The following is a 23,372-nucleotide window of genomic DNA, read 5'->3' as shown; positions in this document are numbered from 1 at the left end:
TCCCCACCGACCAATGCTAATCACTTTGAGATAAAGCCCAAACTGCTTGGGCTACTTCCTAAATATAGGGGAATGGATGAGGAAGATCCATATCTTCATGCATGTAAGGGAATTCAAGGATATTTGTGGGACTACTAAACTTCAACAGTTTAGCGATGAAGTTATAAAATTGAAGTTATTCCCTTTTTCCCTTAAGGAGAAAGCGAAGAGTTGGTTTAACACTCTTCCATCAAATTCCATAGCTACGTGGGAAAAATTATGCAATGTGTTCTTAAAGAATTTTTTCCCTAATCATAAGGCAACTGCTTTTAGAAAAAAATTATCATCTTTTTGCCAAGTTGATGGAGAGTCATTATGGAAGTGTATGGAGAGATCCAAGGACCTGCTCTTGTAGTGTCCTAACCATGGCCTAGAGAAGGGTAGGCTGATACAAATTCTCTATGAGGGTTTTGATTTTAGCTCTAAGGCTATAATTGAGACCATGAGTACTGGAGATTTTTGTGATAATACTGTAGATGAAGCGTGGACTTTTTTAGAAAAAGTCTCTGAAAAGGTCCAGCAATGGGAAACTAGTCGTGAACCTAAGAAGGTGGCTAGTAGTACTACAAAGAATGTTATGTTTCATGTTGATAAGGATTTTGACGCAAATGCCAAAAATGGATGCCTTAGTTAGAAGAGTTGAGGCTCTCGAGCTAGAAAAAGAGACAAAATCTCCAGCTCAAGTTAATAATGTTGAAACCCCTAGTTGCCTTTTGTGCGATAGTCTTGATCATGTTATTGATAATTATGCTGGCGTGACTGCACAAGTCAATGCCTTTAACACGTACCAGAACCCAAGCAACAACTCCTTTTCTAATAATAGTTATAACCAAGGGTGGCGTAACAACCCTAATTTGTCTTGGTCTAAGGGTATACACCAGGGAGGTCCAATTAGTAACTCAAATCCAGTGCAACATTATGCACCCCAACCACCTACGCTTTAAGCTCTAGAGGAATCCCTTGCTAAATTAGCACAAAACACTATAAATTTTTTGGAAACAACCCAACAACTTCAAAAAGATGCCCAACAGAGTTTGCATTCAAACTCGCAATATATTGCCAAGTTGGAAATTCAAATGGATCAACTTGCAAATGCTTTGAGTGAGAGGGAGAAAGGTAATCTTCCTATTCAGCCAGTAGCTAATCCAAAAGGTCAGTATGAGATAGGCTCTAACTTGAGCCAAAGGCACTACCATGAGCAAGTAAAGTCGATTACTACGCTTAGGAGTGGAAAACATGTTGATAATAAGGTTGAGATGCCTAGGGTAGAGGTTAGGTCTGATTTGGGAGAGCGTGAAAGTGAGGAGAGTGATATTAGTGGTCCTCATGCTAGTAAATCTTCTAGGCAACCTTTTATTCCTATGGAGTCTAATCTCATACCACATTATATACCTAAAGCTTCTTTTCCTGAAAGGTTGCTTCCGACTAAGAAAGCAACACAATCTAATGAAATGTTGGATGTTTTTAAAAAGGTTCAAATAAATATTCCATTTCTTGAGGCTATTAAGCAAGTTCCTGCCTATACCAAGTTCTTAAAAGATTTGTGTACTGTGAAACGTAAGATGCATGGGCAGAAGAGAGCATTCCTCACAGAGCAAGTAAGCTCAATCATTCAATACAAAACTCCTCCTAAGTTTAAGGATCCAGGTTGTCCCACCATTTCATGTGGAATAGGAAGCTAACGGATAGAACAAGCTTTAGTTGATTTGGGAGCCAGTGTTAATTTATTACCTTATTCTGTTTATCTACAATTAGAATTAGGAGAGCTTAAGTCCACTCCAATAACACTACAACTTGCTAATAGATCTATTAAAATCCCTCGTGGTGTTGTTGAAGATGTTTTGATTCAAGCGGATAAATTCTATTTTCCAGTGGACTTTGTGGTCCTTGATACTCAACCTATCCAAAATTCTAAAGAAAATATTCCTGTGATTCTTGGTAGGCCATTTTTGGCTACAGCTAATGCCATTATAAATTGTAGGAATGGGGTTATGAAAATCTCTTTTGGAAATATGACAGTTGAGCTTAATGTTTTTTTATGTGAGTAAGCCGCTTGTGGATTCAGAGAATATTGTGATGTTAATATGGTTGAGGGTAATAGTAAACCATTAAGTACTAGTGATGACGCTGATATTCTTTTCAACAATGATTTTTGGTTGTCCGATTCGGATGAGTTGCTGGATGTGTGTCTAGCTCACTTTAGAGATAGTGATGATGATATACTTAGGGAAGTGGTGACTACTTTATCGGAGGAACTTTCATTTGATAGTACTCCTAATGGTAATTCTTCATGTCCTAATGATATTGTTCCCTTTTCTAGTCTTTGCATTCTATGTCTTGATTCTAGTTGTGATTCCATGGTGAATGAGTCTCATGAGAAACTTCCAGAGATTTATCTTGATTTGTTAATTAAAAATCAGCAGTTACTTGAGGAAAATGAGAAGTTGTTTGAGAGGATGCTATCTCTTGAGAGTGAAAATATTGTTTTGACTTCTCACGCTAATGAGACGATGTATGTTGCTAATAAATTGAAAGCGGAGAATGAATCTCTTAGTGTTATAAATAAATCTTTGGAAATTGAGTTTGGCATGATTAAGAAAAGTCAAAAAGCTATTGAAACTTATTTTGATCTTTTACAGAAGAATTTTGACTCCAATATGACATTTCAAAATCCATGTAATGGTGCTGAAAATTTGGATACGATCCCAAGTGCTAGGGAGTGTTCCAGTGATCACGATAGTCTTATTACTTGTTCTAAGTTAGCTCCATTTTCTCTAGAACGTGTCCCATCTACTATCCTTTCCACTACTCATATTGAACGTCCTAGGCCTCACATTGTTTGTCATTATTGTGGTGGTCAGGGTCATATGAAATATCATTGTCAGGTTAGAAAAAGAGAATTTAAGTTTTGGTATAAATATAATCCTCGTGTAAACCAAGGTAACTCTTTAAACCGGGTTCCACAATCACGTGCTCCATCTCATGACATTGCTAATTCTGTTATCATACCTAGTCTATCTAATAGACCTATGAAATGTGATTATAATTTGCCTAGAAATCATGGTAAGAAAATGGGAGTGCAATATAAATAGACACAACCTAGACACTTTCCACCTAAGGTCCGTGCCGTTTGGGTACGGAAAGATGATTTGAAAGTGTTGTCGGATTTACGAAAATCGGATGACATTATCACTATTTGTTAAGTGCATTGTTTCATGTTCGCCTACTGTGTATTGTATTTGCATATCTTATTAGGTGATACATGGTATGTTTAAGTGTTGTTTTGCATAAGTTTGGGGGTGGCAAATTTTTACATCACACGATCTTTTGCTTGAGATTGGTATATTTGATTATCTGCGTGATATTGTATGCACTCATATGGTAGTGTTAATCCTAAGTTTGGGGGTGCGAAACATTCGTCTGCTAGAGACGTTAAATGTAGCGCTTATGGGAGGCAACCAATGTTTTTGTTATTGTTTAGTCCTTTGTGCACGTGTATCATGTATTCCACTCTAGCACTTTTTCTCCACCTTGTTGGAGACGTGTAACTCTATGGAATGAGACACGTGACACATTTTAGTCATTGTTGTAATTTGGTTCTTTATATATATTATCACTGTTATATCTTTGGTAATGTACTAATTTCTACAGGTGACTCAGAGATTTTATTTGTCATTTTTGGAAATATTGGTAACCTCTTTTCTTATTCTTTTACTTGTCCATGTCGTTATCTTTTCAATTGAGCATATATGTCAACATTGAGGACAATGTCTATGATAGGTTGGGGGTGGGAACAAAAGCTTTTGTTTTGTGAAAAATAAAATTTTCTAGCATTGTATGATAAATGGTGATTTTCTATTATGAAAATATTTAAGAATTTTTATTTCTAATGCCACTGATTTTCAAGGAATTTAAGAAGTTAAGAGTCACTTTGGAAGTTATTGTTGCTTAGACTATTTTCTACTTCTAGAAATAGATTTTATTGATGAAAGTCCAAGCCAAAGTGGAATTTGCACTATTAGCCAATTGATATATGTCAAGTTGAAGAGTAACTTAACCTCCTAGTGAACTAAAAGAGGAATATAGAGACTTAACCCATGAGACTTGAACCTGTCAATTCTAATTTCTTGGAGTGTCTTTACGTAAATTCCGAGTCCGAGTTGACTCAATCATTCTTTTGTGCTTTAAAGTCGTTGTATAGTCTCATTATATATTCTTGTTTTGGTTGATCATGAAGTGGCATCAACTGGGGAGATAGCCATTAGGCCTTGTAGTCTATTCGAAGCGGAATATCATACTAATAAGTCAAGTAGTTAACTAATTAGCCTTTATCTATACCACCTAGTAGGATCATCATGTTAACCCTTTTGAGCCTTATATTATTAAGCCTTTTCTTCTTAAACCAATTATCCTTAACCCAACTCCAAATAGGGAGTGTAAACCCATATTATTAGCCTTACCCATATTTCTAAGGATTTCTAAAGGACTAAGGAGAAAGCTAGAAGAAAGAAGATTTAGAAGGAAAATTTACCAAAATCAAATGAAGAAAATCATTCATTTTGCTCAAAATGATTAAATAGAAAAAGAAAAAAAAGAAAAGAAAAAAGAAAAATATAGAAAAAGAAAAAGAAAAAGAAATCATTGAGCAGAAGTAGTGAGAAAGTCAAGTAATGTGGTCTACAAAGTGAAGAAATTTTTCCAAGAAGATCAAGTACAAGATAAGTCTTTAGTATATTCTCAGAAATTTTTGAATCCTTTTACCTTTTGTTGTTAACTTATCCTAAGCCCTGTAATACCCAGACTTATCACAAAAGTATGATATAAAGTGTAGAATAGGTGAGAGGATGCTAAAGTGAAGGACCCGACACTTCACATGTGATTGACCTTCTTTCCATGAGACTAATTTGTTTTTGAAATTTCATAAGTCCATCTTTCTGGCTAAGTATGTGGGATGTTCTATTATTTTACTCATTTCCCTGCGTACAGAGGTAAAATTGAAAACTTATCTGAAAGAGAAACTTTCTTGTGAGTGTATGTATGGTGAGGATTGAAGTTGATATGCTCTTTGGATAGCAAGTTAGGAATTCCATTACTTGGATAGAAGATTGTATCAGTTTGGCTAAACACACACACGCTTTGGTTTGGGAAAGTAGTCAATCTTTTCTATCTTTGAAAGTAGCAATGTGTCTTGGTGATAATGATGTAAACTGTGGTAATTGATGATTTTTTTAACTTGTTTATCAGTTGGAAAAGTTTTTATCTCTGAGAAAATTATATCACCATTGGTTATGGTTATGCTATGTTAATGTTTGTGGGTACCGTTTCTGAAAAACCCTCACAAGACTAAACTCATCCACTAGGGGTAATCTAGAGGTTTAAAGGCTTGTTACACATGCTAAGTATAATCGTGATTCCTACGAAAGTGAGTTAGAATTTTTGTTTTTGTTATTAGTTTCGTTTTAGTTTTGCTTGAGGACTAGCAAAATATAAGTTTGGGGGTATTTGATAAACACGTAAATGTTACATATATTTACGCCCAATTTCATATTAGTTAGTTCGTTTAATTAATTTGTTTGATTTAGTTAGTGTGTTTTTAGTGATTTTGCAGGATTGGAGTTAACTTGATTAAAAGTGTTGAAACTATGGAGATTCGAAGATATTAGTGTGTGTACGTTGATCTACTTCAGTGGAGGTGCAGAATATATAAAGTCAGTTTGAAGGAGTTAGCTATAAAAGCCCATGTGCTAAAGACCAGCGTCGCCATGAAGTTCAGTGGGCATGTGACCAGCAAAAGGTGGAACCTTACTTTAGAGTAAGTCCAATGGGGGGCAGCTATAATGGGCTGCTAAAAGGTGCCACATAAGCCCTTTAGCAGCCCCAGCCAAATTTGGCAGCCCAAATTCGAAAAACCAGTCCAATGGGGACTTTTAATAGTTGTTAAGTTCGGGATACGGACGGCAGAGTTTCTACCGTTTGTATGTTAAATTGTAATGGACGGCATAAACTTTGCTGTCTGTCTAGTCCAGACATCCCAACAACTAGTTTTTCTGAAATTACAAATTTATAGCAACTACTTCACACAACTCTCTCACCATTTGCTCTCATTTCACATAACGAGTCACACACTATTGGGAGAGAATATTAGAGAAATTTCAAGAGAGAGCTGGTGAAAACAACAAGAGAAGCAAAGATTCGGTGTCCACTCGATTTGGACACATCCAAAAAGCTTGCAACCGATAGGCAGGAATTATCTTCTCTTCGAAGAGGACTGCAAGAAGTGGCACAACGATCCAAGATCGGTTGGCCGAGGCAAAAACAACATATATGTTGGCTCATAACACACACTTTCAATTTGAGCATTGTTGGGCCCTCCTCAAGGATAGCCCAAAATGGAATGAAGAATTGGAGAGCCGGTCCACAACTACATCGAGGAGATGAACTAACGTCATTCTCGATGTAGATGACGAAGTCGTGCCTTTAACACCCACAACGCTATCGGAAACTCTTGGTGGCGTTCCAATTCATCCGTTTCCTACACAAGTTGGGGATAGAGGTGGAGGTGGAGGTGGAGGTGGAGGTGGAAGTGGAACCAAGAAAAAACGACCACCGGGAACAAAGGGAGAGAATGAAGAATGAAGAAAGGAGGAGAGAATTACAAGATGATGGAAAAGTATTTGGCACAAATGACTAATGCCGCCGCCGATAGGGTGAAGATGTGGAGCTCAAGAAGTGGAAAGAAGACAACAAAATATTAGCACAAGATACTTCTACTCTTGAGCCGGAAGTTGCCGAATACTTCAAGACGATGAAAATGGAGATAATTCGCCAAAAGAGAGAGAATGGAACGTTTGGAACTCCAAGTGGTGCTTCTAGTAGGGGTGGTGCTTCTACTACTTAGATTAATTTCAATGTTGCTTTAGTTATTTCATTTCCATTGTTGTTGTTAGTTCATTTCCAATATTGTAATTTCAATTTAATTTGAATTATCTTGAAACAACATAAAGTCAAACATAAATAATACTTAAACTATAGAACAAACATAGTTAATACTCAAACTACAAACATAAAAATACTCATACTACATTCCTTGATCCGCACGAAATTGCCAAAGGTGATTGATGAGTCAACTCTTAGTTGAACATTTTAGTTTCTCTGCTCTGAATATGACGAAGTGTGTTGAGTCTTCTTGCAATTTCCTCATTTCGATTCCTGACAACATCCAATGCGACTGGTGGCTCCCAATCCATGTCAATTTACCAATCTTCAATATCAATCGCTCGTTCATCCTCGAAAATCATATTATGTAAAATTATACACGTCTTCATTATTCGATTAATATCATCCCTACTCCACATTCGCGCCGGCCTCTTGATTATCCCCTATCTAGCTTGTAAGACACCAAATGCACGCTCCACATCTTTGCATACGCTTCTTACATCTTATCAAAGAATCCCTCTATTTGAGTTGTTAGGTGAGGGATTGTTTGTACAAGTGTAGCATATTTAGGATAAATCCCATCGACTAGATAGTAACCCATTTTGTATTGGTGACCATTCACGGTGTAATTACAACGAGGAGCATCACCATGCATAAGATTATCAAAGAGGTGAGAACGTTGAAGCACATTGATGTCGTTGTTCGAACCCACCATACCAAAAAAAGCATGCCAAATCCACAAGTCTTGATCGGCAACGACTTCCAAAATGATTGTAGGTTTCTTCTTATGTCCTACATGTGTACCTTGCCATACCGTAGGACACATTTCCCATTGCCAATGCATACAATCCAAACTTCTAAGCATACCCGGGAAGCCACGATTTTCACCTTGTGCAAGTAGACGTTGAATGTCTTCTTCGTTTGGAGCCCTCAAATATTCTTTCTTGAAGACCGCCAACATAGCATCACAAAAATGCCTCAAGCTTTCGAAAAGGGTGCTCTTTGTGATTTGAACGTATTCATCCCACGCATTCGCACTATACCCATATGCAAGCAAACGAATGCAAGCAACTACCTTTTACATACCCGTCAAACATGGCTTTCCAATACCAACCTCGTATGTGAAGTACTTGTTATGGTCGGAGACGGCTTTCAAGATTTGGAGGAAAAGATGGCGGTGCATCCTAAACCTCCCACGGAAGATATCAAGGGGATACTTCGGGTATTGCACGAAATAATCCCTCATAATGCTATTGTGAGCGTCGATTCAATCACGATAAATGTACTTTCTACCGGAGACCGAGCCTCGATGATCACGAGTATCTTCATGCATGTCTTGCAACAACGAGAAAATAGGTACGAACATATTCTCATCATCATTTGTCATGTTCTCATCTTTGGATGAGGAGCTTGATTCAACATAGTGAGAAGAAGAAGCCATTTTGAATGTGAGAAGAAAAGTTACAAGGTTGAGAATGAATGTGAGAAGAAAGGTTGCAAAGTTGAGAATAGTAATGCAAAAAGTGTGAGTGAAGAGTTTGTGGTCTATAAAGTTGACACAAGAAATGAGATTGGTGGTTGAAGAGTTGATGGTTGAAGAGTTGAGGGTTGAGGCTTTGATGACAAGTAAATGCATGTGAGTGAAAAATTGGTTAAATCTGGCTAAGTCTAAATAGTGTTGAGTGTCTGGAAGGTACGGACGGTACAGTGTCTGCCGTCCGTCCATTTATTTAAAACTGGAGGCAGACGACATAGTGACTGTCGTCTGTACATAAATAACCAACAGACGGCAGAAACTATGCCGTCCTTATCCCGTAACTTATTATGGCAGATGCTAACGAAGGTCTTAATTTTGGCTGGGTTTTTTTACTCCTTCCAAATTTAAGACCCTTTTAGCAGCCCCATTGGAATGACATTTTTGTGGTTGGGGTGCTATATTTGCCTTTAGCCGTCCATATAGCTCCCCATTGGACTTGCTCTTAAAGATTTATCATGAGCAAAGGCGTGGATTGTATTTGTTAGCTTATGGGCCATAGTTAAGTTCAGGCACAAGAATTACAAACCGTCTACATGTTCAAGACTAAAGCCCACACAACCAACTAACACTACACCATAACAACTTATTTGTAACGGATATGCATCCGTTACAAAAAATATTAGTAACAGTTATTTTTCGTCGACACAAAAGCGTGACAAATATTAGTAACAGATATTGGTAACGGTTATAAAGTGTTAGCAAATTTACCAACGGTTAGCAAATGTTACTGAAATTAATGTCAGCAACACTTATCAACCGTTAGTAAATTATTAGTAACGGTTATTAATTTTGTTCTTAATTCATTTCCAACAAATAAAAGTGTTAGCAATTTTTATTTATAACGGATCTGTAACCGTTACTTATGCTTCCATTAGTAACGGATACACAACCGTTGCTAAATTTGGAAACATTTGAAAAAAAAATATTTAAATATTCTGACCCCAATTGTTCCTGCCACCTGCTTCTAGCATATATATATCCTACACATTATACACAACCTATCCATCCCACTAAAAACTTAAAACATACACTTAGGTACAATAACGAGAAAGAAAACACTTGAACCAAACATACTCGATAATTCATTCATAAGTCGCAAGTCTTAACTTTGATTACATTTTTTTTCAACAATGAGATAATAACCAAAAATATAATAACAATCAGTAAACTCATTAAGTATTTTGTAAACAAAATACATAGATAGAATTAGTCCTAATAGCTCTAAAACGAAACATTTTGATCTCTCACATTGTCCTTCCTCTAGCAATCATAAAAGTCATCGACACCTGCAACCAGACCAATGACACCAAAAGGAAATTAAGAAAATAGAGAGGATCGATACATAGTAGTAAGTAAAATTTGTGTAAGTTAGATTCAACAATGAGAAAACAACCAAGAATATAATAACAACTAGTAAAATAAGTTTTTGTAAACAAAATGCATGGATAGAATAAGTCCTAGTAGCTCTCAAACGCTACCTTGTCGATTGGATAATCCACAGCAAGGATCGATAGAACAATATTTGCAGTGATAAGTGGAGGCTCCTTCGGAGGATCAATTGTACTCACAAAGATGTCTATCACTGCTAACTCAGATGGATTTCCTTCTTTGGCATATCTATAATCAAGCAAAGTTCATAAATAAGCCAATCAAAATGACAAAGATAGTCAATAATGTAAAACATCTTATCTCAAAATGTAGACTTCCATTACCTGTAAATCATGCCTCATTACCTGTAACAATATAATAACTTTTCATGTCAAAGAATTTAAGTTCGGCTGTAAACTACAAAAATGATATTGTTTGATTACTTATAAAGGTATTAGATGGTGGGAATTACTTTTTATCAGCCTAGTTTTCTCAATCCATATTCGAAGATGCCATACAAATAAGAACAATTTCACATAGGCAATGAACGAACCAAATACTATATTAGATCAGGTGACAAACCCTTGATTCGAACCGTTAGAAACGAAATGAAGCCACAATTTACCACAAAAGATATTTAATTATGTAGCTATTGTATGAATATATTCAACATAGAAATTTGTTTATTTTGGATCCATGGAAACACTTGGAATTCTATAAACTTTTAAAAGTCGACATATTTTCCACTGTTAGCATCTTGAACAAATCAATAAACGAGATGAAATAATACCCAGTTTATAATGAAGCTTCCTTATTTACCTTCCACTATAGTATTCATTTACTATGGGATAAATACAGTATTTGTCGAAATTGACACTCTAGTGTCATTTGATGTCTGACACTATTTTCACCACAAGATACAGACGAAAAAAACAATCCTGCAAACTCCACAGTCTAGTGGATCCACACCTCTGTAGGATACTAGGAGTCGAGGATGTCATGGTTTAAGTCCTTGCTAATGTGATGGTGTACTATGTGCAGCCCCATTGTCTATTTGACATTAGGACAGAAGGTCAAGTTGTTTGCCTCGACTATATTGCCTACTTAGAGATAGAAGAGGAAACGCGTTCAATCAGTAGTTCAAAGCGTATACCATAAAAAATTTGGTGAAGGCGCATTATGATGATACCCCAACCCTAAATGTAAACCATACTATATAGTATATAGATAAAATAATGGAATGGAGTTCTACTGCATCATGGCACCTATACAAAATAGCCGGCTTTGAGGTCGGGACCCCAATAGGATTTGTCTGATTGAAAGATTCATGGGGTCACCATTCAAACATAAATGCTAAATACTATCGGACCTGTTAAGTGATTGTACCTCTTAATAACAAAAGGCTAGTACATAGTACGTGGAGTAAATATGTAAGGAAAAATATAACTGAGAAGACTTTTACCGGATGAAAGTCGAAGGAATTGCTTGGTGAGTTGATACATTCTTCAAATGGGTGCAAACTATGAAATCCAGAAGCATTCTGCACCATTTTAAGAAAATGACACTATAATGTTAAAATCCAATTTAGCAAGGCACTAAAGTGTATGTATTCAGTGTGAGTATAGACACATCATTAGCCTCACCTGAGGGAAGTTGGAGCAAGGCCTCGGAGATGGCGACATCATAGGACGGCCCCATGCATCTGAAACACATATATAACATATTCATAAAATTAGCACAAGGCTACACTACTATATTTGAATGTGGAGCAAATTAAGAACGACTTTAGCACTGATATTTAAGTTAGCAATCTTTTATATCTGCATCAGCTAAAATAACAAAATTACCCATGGATGTGTATTCCAAGACCAGCTATCCTGAGGATGCCAGGTAGGGAAGCCAGGGTGACCCCACATATGCATGCTTGAATGGTGATTGTTAGGGTGTCCCCAAATAGGATAAAACTGATTTGGTGTGAAACTATGATTAGTATGGTATGGGGGATACGCCATGATGGGCTTGTGTGGATAAACCCTTGGAGTGGGTCCTCTTGGATGCTGCCATCTTCTATCATCATCCTTCGGCACAATGTGTCTTCTATGCATCCGATACCTCTGCATAGCAACACATCAATGATGTTTAATCTCATGTACATACACACATATCAGTACATATAAAGATAAATAATCTAATCTAATTGTAAATATAAGAATGTCGGAAATGAAGGGTAACATAGGATGCGTCAAATGGGAAATAGTCCAAACCAATTACATTAGGCTTAGGGTTCTATAAAACTTGGAGAAGTCAGCGCCAACAGAAACTTGTAGAACTGAGAAACCAACTTGTTGAAAGAGTCATTTCTTTTGCTTAGACTAATATCTCACAATTGAACAAGTTTTCCTTGAGAATCACAGTGCTTGATGGACTCCAATGCATGACTCACTAATATAACATTATTTCTTGTAAATAACACACCAGGGCAAGTTCAGCAGAGAAAGAGAGCAAATGCGGTACAAATAATAAAGAACCATTTTTATCATTATTTAAGTACCTTGATCTTCCTGTTAGTCTTTTTTCCATAGGAATTAGGGTGAGGGGCTTCTATTTGTGGGTTATCACCTTTGGATTAAGCTTTCTTCTCTACCTTTTGTGAATGACAAGATAAACCGTTTCCACTCCTAGAACGTTCGACAGAGTTCTCCTCTTTGACAGCGACCTCCTTAGATGTCAAAGAAGGATCAACCATGACAGTAACTACTTCCACTGAATTGTCGTAAAGTAGTTTCAAAGAACTGAATTATTTGCAGGTAGTTTCGACAGATTTTGATTCTCCCTCTAGGTCCCCATGCTCTTTCTCTAATGAGCAGTTACTTTGCCCATCGTCTAGAAATCTACATCCTTGTTTCAACTGTGGAGTTGACGGAGCCTGGAACTTATCACTGACCGTAGATTGCTCATGGTCAAATTCACCGTTATAAGCTGAAATTTCAATTCCCACAAGTTTTTTATCCTCATCCTCATTTGTTTCTTGTTGGAGCTAAAGCATGTCATTTAAGGGCTTCACTGGCTTAAAAAGGGCACTATCCTTAGCATTAAAGGCCTGATCAGGGTCAATAAGTCATTGGAGCTTATTCTATGACTATAACGGTGAATTTAGTTAAGTTGGTGTTGTCCAACATGGCTTGATACTTGTCACTTAAAGTATTAGTCGTCATATGCTCAAACAACAGAAAGATGATTAATCATCAACACCACTTATCTATATGTAGAATTAATAAACCTTGATAAAATATTCTCAAGCTCTTGAACTAAGTAAAACAATACCTCGGGATTTAGTGGTCCTAGCTATAAAGTGTAAATCTATAATGTGCTCACTAAGCTTAGGCACCCCCAGCTTATACTCAGCTTATGCTCACTAACCATTGTTTGTAATTATTAATTTTCAAAAACAGTAAAAGCATAAAAACTAAAGCCCTTAAGGAACTTTCATCAAATAGACTGTGAGCATATGAAACAAGCAAGACCAAATAATCAAATCTAAAAAAAATAAAATCTTAACAAATCAAAGTAGTGTGATCATGTGATGTACATGTATATGGGGTCAAATAACTAAGCAAAGCATATATTAAAACCCTCACCCATTTTTTATTATTGATATAAGGTAACTGAAAAATGGAGGAGAAAAACAGTGGATACCCCTTTCTATTTTCTTCTTATCCCCCTTCTGTACTGGGTCACTTGGAGCAGACCAGCTCATGTTTGGTTCAAGAAGGAGGCATGTGTAGCATATAACCAATACAAACTTGTTAATAAATTTAGCATACCTTAGTGAAAGCCACCTCCTCTTCATCTTGCATGTCCACCTCCAATTAAAATTTTCTAGATAGCATAAGGTGTGGAACCCATACATAGAGATGTATATAACCATGAGGCTCTCCTATATTTACCGATCCACTTCAAGATGCTCACACAGAGTAATTCACCCGATTAATACTATGAAAACAAGTACAAAAATATCAAATGTACCAGGGCGCAACTTAGTGTACTACATTTAGTTGACCATTACTATTTGACCAAATAAAATCAATGTGAATAAATTTGCTAACTAGTTGCATAAAATATCAATACCAGTAATATTACATCTAAACCCCAATTAAATTAAGCGAAATTGAGTCATAAATCGATGCATATATAGAATTAGTCTATGAAACACACATTGCCACTTAAGAGCAAGTTGCAAATTTTGTATATCAATACCTTGTCCAGCAGAATATTCTTTGATCATAAAGAGATAAGCTCCAACGTCTAAATTCCACCCCCAATCAACTCCTATATAGCATATACATGTCGCTTAACATGAATAGTTGATTGTAAATGTCTTAGTGCTGGAGAACGCATAAGATGATGCAATGATTATGTTATATATAAGATAGAAACAAATAAACCATGACTCCCTAATAAGGGGTTCCTGACATATGGTTGCAGCAGTTTATGTTATACGCATCCTAATGATAGAAATGTGCTAAAAAGATCAACTGGGATGTGGAAATGAGGAAATCAGTGTCATATTTCAAAAGGTTATTGTTAGAATTTCTTTGCCACACAAAGTGAGCCGTAAGTGCCAAGAAACATAGACTGGTCAACCAGTAAACCTATATAGTAGTAACTCACCTCCTCATACGACGTAAAAGGAAGTCCAAAATCAAATATTGGGTGACTTGCAATGTAATCAAACAATCCCTTCCTTTGCATTTTTGGAGACCTTGCACCACTGCTGACTGGGTATTAAAATTCTTAACGAAAGGATTTCCTATCTCGATAATGGGCACACTCCTCAATCTGTACTTTGATAGCAACAATAAGACACTCAACATGGAGTTGTCAGTTGCAACAGGAAGAAAAGGAGCCCATCTGAAGGACTTTATAATTTGCTTGACCTAAAATACAAGGACATATTCATTACAAAAATATAGGAAGAGGCCATACAAATTGCAATATGGAATATAAAATGCAACTAAACAACACTGCAACACATAAAAACAATGGTACACCAAAATGCTAAAGGAATATATAGAGAGGAAAGGCTAGACGTACAAAAGAATGTTTTCTTTTCTTTCTTTTTCTTTTCAAAGGATTTACAGAGCATCCCTAAAACTAACATTACAGGTTTCATTTTCAGAAACAATTTTGAATCTAGGTCCTAGGTACTCATAATAATCTATGCAGGTGCATAATTTTATAAAGTAGCGAGATTTCTACGTAAGACTCGAGTAAACTTACCGTGGTGGACTTTAAAGGTTCTTCTTGAAGGATAACATTATAAAAATCCCTTCCTAAACTACTGGCGGCAGTTGGGCCATCTTTTCCAGTTCCTTTTTATGTAGCTATACCACTAGCCACTGCTGCATCCACAACTTGATAGCGATCAATCCGACAAGCTGCAATGGGACCGGTAGCACTCCATCGCTAGTGCTCCAAGAGCACCGACCACACTTGCACCTAGTCCGGCTACTATTGCAAATCCCTTGAGACAAAGCAAGCTGCAGCTAGTTCTGCATTTGCTAGAACCCAGAGAATGATAGTCGAGTAATCTATCATGCCTATATATCTTTCCCTCCAATCCGCAGTATTTCCTGCATTTGGATTCCTAACGAGGAGCATACATAATGTTGGCATCGGATAAAAATTTATGCCTTTGCCACGGATGTATCAGTTTGAATCTGCTAGAATTTCTATTCTTGAAAAAACAGACTATACATTACTTAAATCTGACCCAAAGAACCATTAAAACAAAGGAAATAGAACTCCCTTTGCTTCTAATGAACCATTACAAATAATTCCAGTTCCATAAAACATGACAACAAAATTATTTTCAACAAAATATATTAAACAAGCAAAACACACTTGTCGAGTAATATATATGGACACATAACATACATTGATCGACCGGTGCATTTCAAATGCATGTTGTGTAAATTTAATGTAACTTATATGAACTATATAATAAAGTTAATAATCATATGACTGCCAACCATAAAAAGAACCAAAATTACCTTTTCCACTAGAAACTAAACATGAAAGGACCATATATGAAGCTATAAAGATACAATCTTTTACATAAAAATTTAAAGTAATTCAGCCAAACCCATGAGCTAAAAGCCTAATGTCAAAAACTGTTACACTAAAAACACTACATTAGTTGTTATCTTGAGCAGATCAAGCACATATTAAGAAGCAACAACAGCAATTAATGGCAACATGCACCTTCAAAAACTTAAAATACTGAACCCCAAATAATGAAATCGACAAAGAATAATCAAAATTAAGTAAATTGGTTCAAAACCAAAGTATTAAAAACTCAAAAAGACGAGAAATTAGTACCTGATGAACAAAGAAATGGAAAAGCTCTCATCTTGTCTGATATTTGAATTACAATCTTCGGAAACAGAGATAAACTTGTTACTTAGAAATTAATATTTAACGGCCAAAATTAAACATGTTCAGCAGATAAGGAAAACCACAACCACGACCAATAGTTACTTACCTTTGTTCAAGAGAACCTTTTTTTCAATAGATCGAACAATTATGCCTAAAATGAATCTCGAAACCCTAGCCATACAAAACGAAAACGAAAATCAAAACCCTAGCCACCCAAAACCAAAATCAAAATCAAAACCCTAGCCACCCAAAATCAAAATTCTAGACACTTTGTAGGAGGAGGAAGGAAGAAGAAGAGCAAGAAGGAGAGGAAGACTCACCGAGTGAGGAACAACCTTACGGTTTAGGGTTTTTCTCTTTTCCACTTTTCGATGAGCGCGAGAGGTGAAAAACTCCCGCTTAAGTTTTCCTTTTTTTTCCAACCTGATTTTTCTTTTCTTTTTTCCATTTCACAATTTCTAACGTATAGGGAAACGTCACTAAATATCTCAAGAAATGTTAGAAAATAATTCAAGTATTTCAGCAACGGTCGATAGCATTTCTAATGGATTATAAATGTGAATAATTTGCTAACGGATGGATAAGTGTTACTATTAAAAAAACCCAAATGTTACAAAATCACCCAAATGGTGTAGTGTAATGGCCATACCATTCACCATCCATCCTAAAGCACCCGATCATCACCTTCTATTCTCCTTCACTCACGAATAGAAACAAAAATAAACAGAAAGAGAAACAAAACACCGACACTCCTGGTTCCACTCAAATTGATCAAAACCGAATCTCTCGTCACCAAATTAGACAACTCCAATTCTAATCAAACACTACCCCATACCCTAGCCGAACCATATATATACAATGGAAAAACTGAAACAGGGGGATCGATCGGCAGACGAATTAGAGTGAAAGATTGGAGAACCGAAAATTAGAGCTGATCGACAAAACAGAAATTGAAGAAGGAAGAAGAGTACCTCACCGTCGACATGAGTTCTCTTAACCTTTTCTTTATTTTGAGTTCAATTATTATGTGTTAGTAAACTATTAACTAGGGCTGAGATGAAGCCCTAGCCTTGATGTAATTATTTTGAGATTGAGTTTTTATGGTTATAATTATATTTAATTGTCAGTCTTCTTTCGTTGCATTCTCGATTAATAGTTGTTCTGTTATTGCACCTTGTATGTGAAGCATCCTAAGTAGTGTGAACTGATTAACTACTAATCATAGCCTAATTTCTATTGTCAATAGCAAATTTAGATATTAGTTGTGCTGTTAAAAGACAATTAATCTTTTAAGTTTGATCTCTAGTGCTGAATTTCGGAAGATGTTTTTACGTAATAGTTTTGTCACGATAAAATTTCGAGAAAACACTGAATTCTCATTCGGCGGATGTTTCTCGTATTAATTTGAAACATTGAAACCCAGTTTTAAAGTATTTATTGAAAGGTCTAAGGTGGATTACGAAGTCCTAGTCCCTCTCTAATCATCTGAACCAAATTCTCTAGTTAATTGCTTTTGTAGATATTAGTTCAATTAAATAGCTTTAGTTATTAGTAATTCCAAATTCCATCAAATAACATTGTTCGAATTAGGTTAGGTAATATTTTAGTATTCAGTTGTCCCTAAGTAACAATCCCTATTGGATCGACCCGTTTGCCACAACTATTTTCACGGTTTAATTATAGGGTTTAATTAGTCTATTTATTTAGGCCGGTTAAATTCCTATCAGTGGTATAACTGGAACTAGGTCTCTTTGGTTGTTGATTGGTGGATTTTGGTAGTTCTGGTTAAAATAAATGAAACCATTGCTCTGTTCTTATTGTTGTAGTTACCTTGTCCTTGTCTGAATATATTTGGTGGTTTGACGTGATTGGTGAATGAATCCTAGATGTGGTTTGGCTTGTTGATTAGTACTCCATGTATAATTTGGGTGTTGCCTCTATGGTGCATTTGGTATATTGAAAGCACAAACTTTTTCTGGTTGAGGTGATGATATGTTGTTGAGTAACGGACAATTGGTATCTGGTTTAAGCTGAGACATAAAGTGCATAGTGATATGGGCTACCCTTAGTAACACATAATTGATCCTCAAACCACCCTTAGAAGAATGGAGATTGCGTACTTCTAAGGGTTGGTTTAGGTGGAATCCATTGCCCATTTTGTTTTTTGGAAAAATCACATAACTATTGATGTATAGAAAATCTTTCATAATGAGAACGGAGAAAAACAACTATTTTGAAAAGGAAATGTAAAACAAAGAAAAAGAAAATTGTATATTCGCTCCATAGGGTCATGCTTACTCAAACAACGAGTAAAAATTGTTTTACAAAAAATATGCGAGATATATGTGGACCAAGGCTCCGGCACTTACAACCACACACTCTAAGAGGAGGCCTCGGTTACCTGAAGGATGCACTCCCATGGAATGTATCGAGAAAACATATTATGAATCTTATATAGTAAGATATTCAAGACTATATGTGCGCTGGGTCATTTTAAGTCAGATTCCTCGAGATTATGCATAAGATGGATGATATGTTGTTAACTATATACTAATAGTCTAAATAGTTGGGGATCAATCCAGAAAAATATATTAAAGCATTTACCCCCAAACAGAAGCAGAATGAAATGATGCATTTAGAGTGTAAGATGCAGAATGATAAGAAAAAACTTATGCAACCCATCATGGAACTTATGTAATAACCCGTCTTGTTTGAATTGTCCAATAGTGTGTGAGTTTGGTAGTAGATGTCCTTCATGAAGCTCAGATGATGGGGAATACGACATATTAGGTTTCTCGACTACTGAAATAATGGACTCTTACGTTTGTATATTGGGCAAAGTCTCTTTACTGGGAGGATTGAAAAAATTATGAAAGACTTCTGAGGCAATTGGTTCAAGTGAGAATTGGGTGCAATCCTCAGAAATTGGTGGATTTTTGATGGATGGAGGATGACTTTCAAGAGGTGTTAAATTGGGATGGTGATGGTTGGGTGGTGGTTCTTCACATGATCTCGAGGACTCAGAGAATTCTTCATCTCGTTTCGGCATTTCCATAAAATTGTGGTTCATATCTGCAATAGTAAGAATGTCACAAATTTGTTCTATTGATAAGTTTTTAATGACTAAACTAAAATTAGATCCACTCTTCACCATAGAATTTATATCCACTTTTCCTTTCCAGGCACTTCGTTTTCTTTATCCTCTCTCCATAGATCTTCATAAATTTTGTCAATGTCATTGTCCAAGTGTGTCGAGTCCAACACATGTTCTTGAGTTTCTTCTGCAAAAGTTTTCTCATTTATGGGTGATTATGTACTAAGACAAGTGAGATAAAATATAACTTCAGGCATGTAATCATCGCCATAATAGCTGGAATTCTCATGATAGTCAGGTGGAGGTTGATGAAGATTTGATTGGTCATAATATCGGGGCCAGAGAAGGTATCATTAGAATTGGATTGGAGAAAACATAAGGTTTGTGCCATTTCCTTAATTGTGGTCTGTGATAGATGGTAGAGTGGAATATGAATTTGGTATGGACTGAGATATTTATGGTGATGAACCGTTAATGAAACCGTAATCTGATTGACCCGGTGGAGATATGAATGGTGGTTGATTATTTATGGTGGAATTCCATGAATTGTCGGCATGACTAGAAAAGTTTTGAGTGTATGGGGTACTAGGGAAGTATTAAAATTGAGGTTCATAATCATAAGGATTTCCCGTAGTAGATTCGAACTCTGTATATGATGAGCAATGAGTCACTCACGGTGAATTTAGGGGAGGGGAGTGAGGAAGGTCGTTGGTCCACCGGAATCTGGTAATTGATTACTCTAAATTCTCATGGCTATATTTTTGTCCTTTTCTGAAGGAGCGTGACTACTTTAGGCTCGGGTTGATTGATTTTAATTTGTTTGTTCGACTGGGACTCAAATAACAAGCAACGTCCGGTTTATCTACATTGGGTAATGGCCTCCCAATGGTTGTTATGTGGCTCTGGTTCAACTTTATGTGTAAATTGAAATTACGGTGTGAAAATTTAACTCATACAATCATATAAGCATGCTCGTAACACTCAAGGTATCCTCTTACAGGGGCTTCGAGGATGTTTAAAGCTTACCTCTCAAGTAGTGCTTACACGCTGCTTGAGGTGAATGCGACATTGGTTGGCGCATGATATGAGAATCATGCCCAACCGTTCGAGCGTTCCCTGGTTTAGTTTACAAAAAAAACCCTACTTAAAAAGTCCAAAGTCTGGGTTTTAATAATTATACAACTTTGCCTTCAAGGGCCCAAAACATAAAAGTAAAACTAATTCTAATATACTAATTAACTAAAGAAAATCGTAATTAGAGTATCAATTACCAAGCTGCATTGATTCAAAGTGTGCGAGCGTATGATACACAATTTGCCTCGCACACTCGAACTTCCCAAGCCAATGAAAACTCTAATTCTTGGTAAGTTGCACAACTTCAACAAATGATCAACTTATCCTAATATATATACTGATTTTTTATTTTTATTTTTTTTTGTAGTATTTTTTTGTATTTTTACTTTTTGTATTTTTTTTTCTTTTTTTACATTTCAAAACAAAGTTTACTGATTTACACTACTCAGGGTTATCGAAAAAAAAAAAAGAAGATTTACACTACTTTATTACAAAAAGGTTATTTAGGCTTTAGTCCTACTTTTTATGGGGTATTTAGGCTTTTGTCCTAAAATTATGGATTATTAGATTTTAGTCCTACTTCCACCTTTAATTTTCTTAAATGACCAAAATACCCTTAGAGCATGTTTATCACGTGACTTGAAATTGCATAAAAGTAGGACCAAAACCTAATTTACCCAATTACAGGAGGGGTAAATCCTAAAAATGAGATTCGACTACGCAACATAATGTTGCGTTCATTGAGTCCTTTGAATTGGAGTGCTACATTCATGGGACTGAAATCCATTCTGTCTTGGGAGACAATTGTTCATCAATCTTGAACACCGAGAGGGAGCAAATTTGTCTTAATAAGGACATAGTGATTATCACTAGGATCAAATTTAATCATTGGTAAATTAAGTTAGTTTGTTGAACTAAAGGTTTGTTCATGACATATTTGTGTATCAATTTGATTTTCTTGTTTACTTAACAATAAATATAATTTTATAATAAGTTTCCTACATAAATTACATCTGCCATTCGATCATTGATAGTTTTCATCTTGATGAATTAGGTGAGATAATGAGGGAAAATTCTTCTCACTCCCCCTCATTTCGTTCAGATTACGAGTGTGTGAGAGAAGACAAGTGGGCGGAGATTTCATTTTTTTTTTCGTTTGTTTAGCCCTACTGGAGCACTAGCTTAATACAATAATGTCAATTTAGTTTTAATCATAAACATTTTAAAAGCGGGGCTATACTTGTAAGACCAACTCTATGTAGTAGATTCTGGGCTCACTAAAACCATTTATGGGCTTAGGCTTTTCTGAGCTGGAAGGTCTCTCTGTCTACGTGGCACTATATTTAGAGAAGAACCTCAATTCAAGCGATAAATTCTTTACTATATATTTGTATTAAGCACACGACTAGTCAATATTTGTATTTGTATTTGTATTTTTATCCTGGGTTATATACTAAAAGCATTACTTTTGTATTAACTCTAATTCTTTATATTTTGAATGAGAATCATATGGGCAAATGTTATGCATATTATATATGTTATTAGTTATATGCATGTGTCTATTACTTTATGTTGTAAATGATATGGTGTGGACACACAGAAGATTATATCATCAGTACCTTATAAAGTATAAGTAATCGTTCACAACCTAGATGGATTTGGACAAACCATTGGTACGGTTGTAGTATAATCTGGTACGTATTAGTCTATCTTGACTATAGGATTACACTAGTACATTTTGTGTGTATTGAATAGGACCAAGTGAGGTTGTTTCTCTTTATACTAACTATATAAGAGAACAAACGCCTCTGTTATTATGGATGCTTGTCCTCTTAATCCGGATATGATAACGGGCACTTACGTGCATTGTACATTGCTTTAAATCATCAATGAGTGAGATTCATTTGTGAATCAACAAACTCGATGAATTGAGTAATGACATTGTATGTAAGGTGTGTTGTTGATTATAGAAGGAATCCGTGTCCCGCAAGAAGTCGGGCTGATGATGTCCCCTTGAGGAGCTCATAAGGATTGTCTGTAAACCCTGCAAGTAGATTTGATCCGACATGACAATGAGGTTGAGTGGTACTACTCAAGGACATAAGAAGTTGATTAACGTAGTTGTCAGTAACTTGACTTAATCAATGGGCATTCGATATCTTAAACACGGGGATATCAACGAGCATATAATATGGAGCCTATACACGCTGACACATAATTTGGGATTAGGGCGGTAGTGCAACAATGGCCTTTAGTGGAATAAGCCATTTGTTGACGGACTTAGGCTGTGTGTTCTGGGCGAACATGGGAAGCCCAAGCCCGTCAGGAGGCCCAATCCTAATTTCTCCTCATGGTCCCTGTTGTACCCTATAAATAGAAACCCTTCTCTCCTGGCTGAAATTCACTATTCATCTGGATTGAAAAGAGAGGCAAGGAAAGATAGATCCAAAATCGGTTCTAGCTTTGTGAGAGAGAAGGGGGTTGGTAGATCGTTTCCCACATAACGTCCAATCTATTGAAAGAAATACAACAGAAGATCAAGAGGTTGATTGTTTATTTCATAGCTATTGGATTCTCAGAGTCATCTCAACCGGATTTACAGACATGTTTTCCAATCCAAAATTGTGAGAACCATTAATTCCACTGTGCGTGGTTTTCACAGTTTGTAGAAATATTCATTCTGAAATAACGGTTCCTACACTATTAATGTAGCACTCCAATTCAAAGGACTCAATGAACATAATATTGTGTTACGTAGTCGAACAATTTAAAATTAAGACTTATAGAGAGAGAGAGAATGCACAAAAAAACAATGCAATGACTTTTCCCAAAATACATTTTTTTTAATGTTAGTTAAGAAAATGTTAGAAATTATTGCGTAGTCGA

The 23,372-nt window shown here is 36.1% G+C and overlaps 1 protein-coding gene, 1 long non-coding RNA gene and 2 pseudogenes across 4 annotated transcripts; 1 reads left to right on the top strand and 3 right to left on the bottom strand.

Annotated features, from left to right (window-relative positions):
- Positions 1-1,115: 1,115 nt before the first annotated feature.
- On the top strand, positions 1,116-2,087 carry LOC147515625 (uncharacterized). Its single transcript, XM_086592981.1, has 2 exons — positions 1,116-1,686; positions 1,795-2,087. The coding sequence occupies exons 1-2, from the start codon at positions 1,116-1,118 to the stop codon at positions 2,085-2,087; spliced, it is 864 nt and encodes a 287-aa protein (XP_086449107.1).
- A 5,205-nt stretch (positions 2,088-7,292) lies between these two features.
- On the bottom strand, positions 7,293-8,416 carry LOC147515624 (uncharacterized; annotated as a pseudogene).
- A 1,155-nt stretch (positions 8,417-9,571) lies between these two features.
- LOC147515623 (uncharacterized) lies at positions 9,572-11,585 on the bottom strand. 2 transcript variants are annotated; one of them, XR_015213480.1, is made up of 5 exons: positions 11,524-11,585; positions 11,343-11,420; positions 10,225-10,245; positions 9,991-10,129; positions 9,572-9,798 (listed from the first exon to the last, which is right to left on the bottom strand). It is a non-coding gene; the product is annotated as an uncharacterized LOC147515623 (long non-coding RNA). The 2 variants fall into 2 exon arrangements; XR_015213481.1 differs by lacking the exon at positions 10,225-10,245.
- Positions 11,586-11,680: 95 nt separating this feature from the next.
- LOC147515622 (SNF1-related protein kinase regulatory subunit gamma-1-like pseudogene) lies at positions 11,681-15,556 on the bottom strand (annotated as a pseudogene). The gene is made up of 4 exons (XR_015212983.1): positions 15,161-15,556; positions 14,552-14,817; positions 14,138-14,209; positions 11,681-11,994 (listed from the first exon to the last, which is right to left on the bottom strand). The product of XR_015212983.1 is annotated as an SNF1-related protein kinase regulatory subunit gamma-1-like pseudogene (transcript).
- Between the last annotated feature and the right edge of the window lie 7,816 nt (positions 15,557-23,372).

This window comes from Coptis chinensis, chromosome 2 (genome assembly GCF_015680905.1).
Source record: "Coptis chinensis isolate HL-2020 chromosome 2, ASM1568090v1, whole genome shotgun sequence".
Classification (NCBI taxonomy): domain Eukaryota; kingdom Viridiplantae; phylum Streptophyta; class Magnoliopsida; order Ranunculales; family Ranunculaceae; genus Coptis; species Coptis chinensis.
This window is presented reverse-complemented; position numbering and strand designations above follow the sequence as displayed.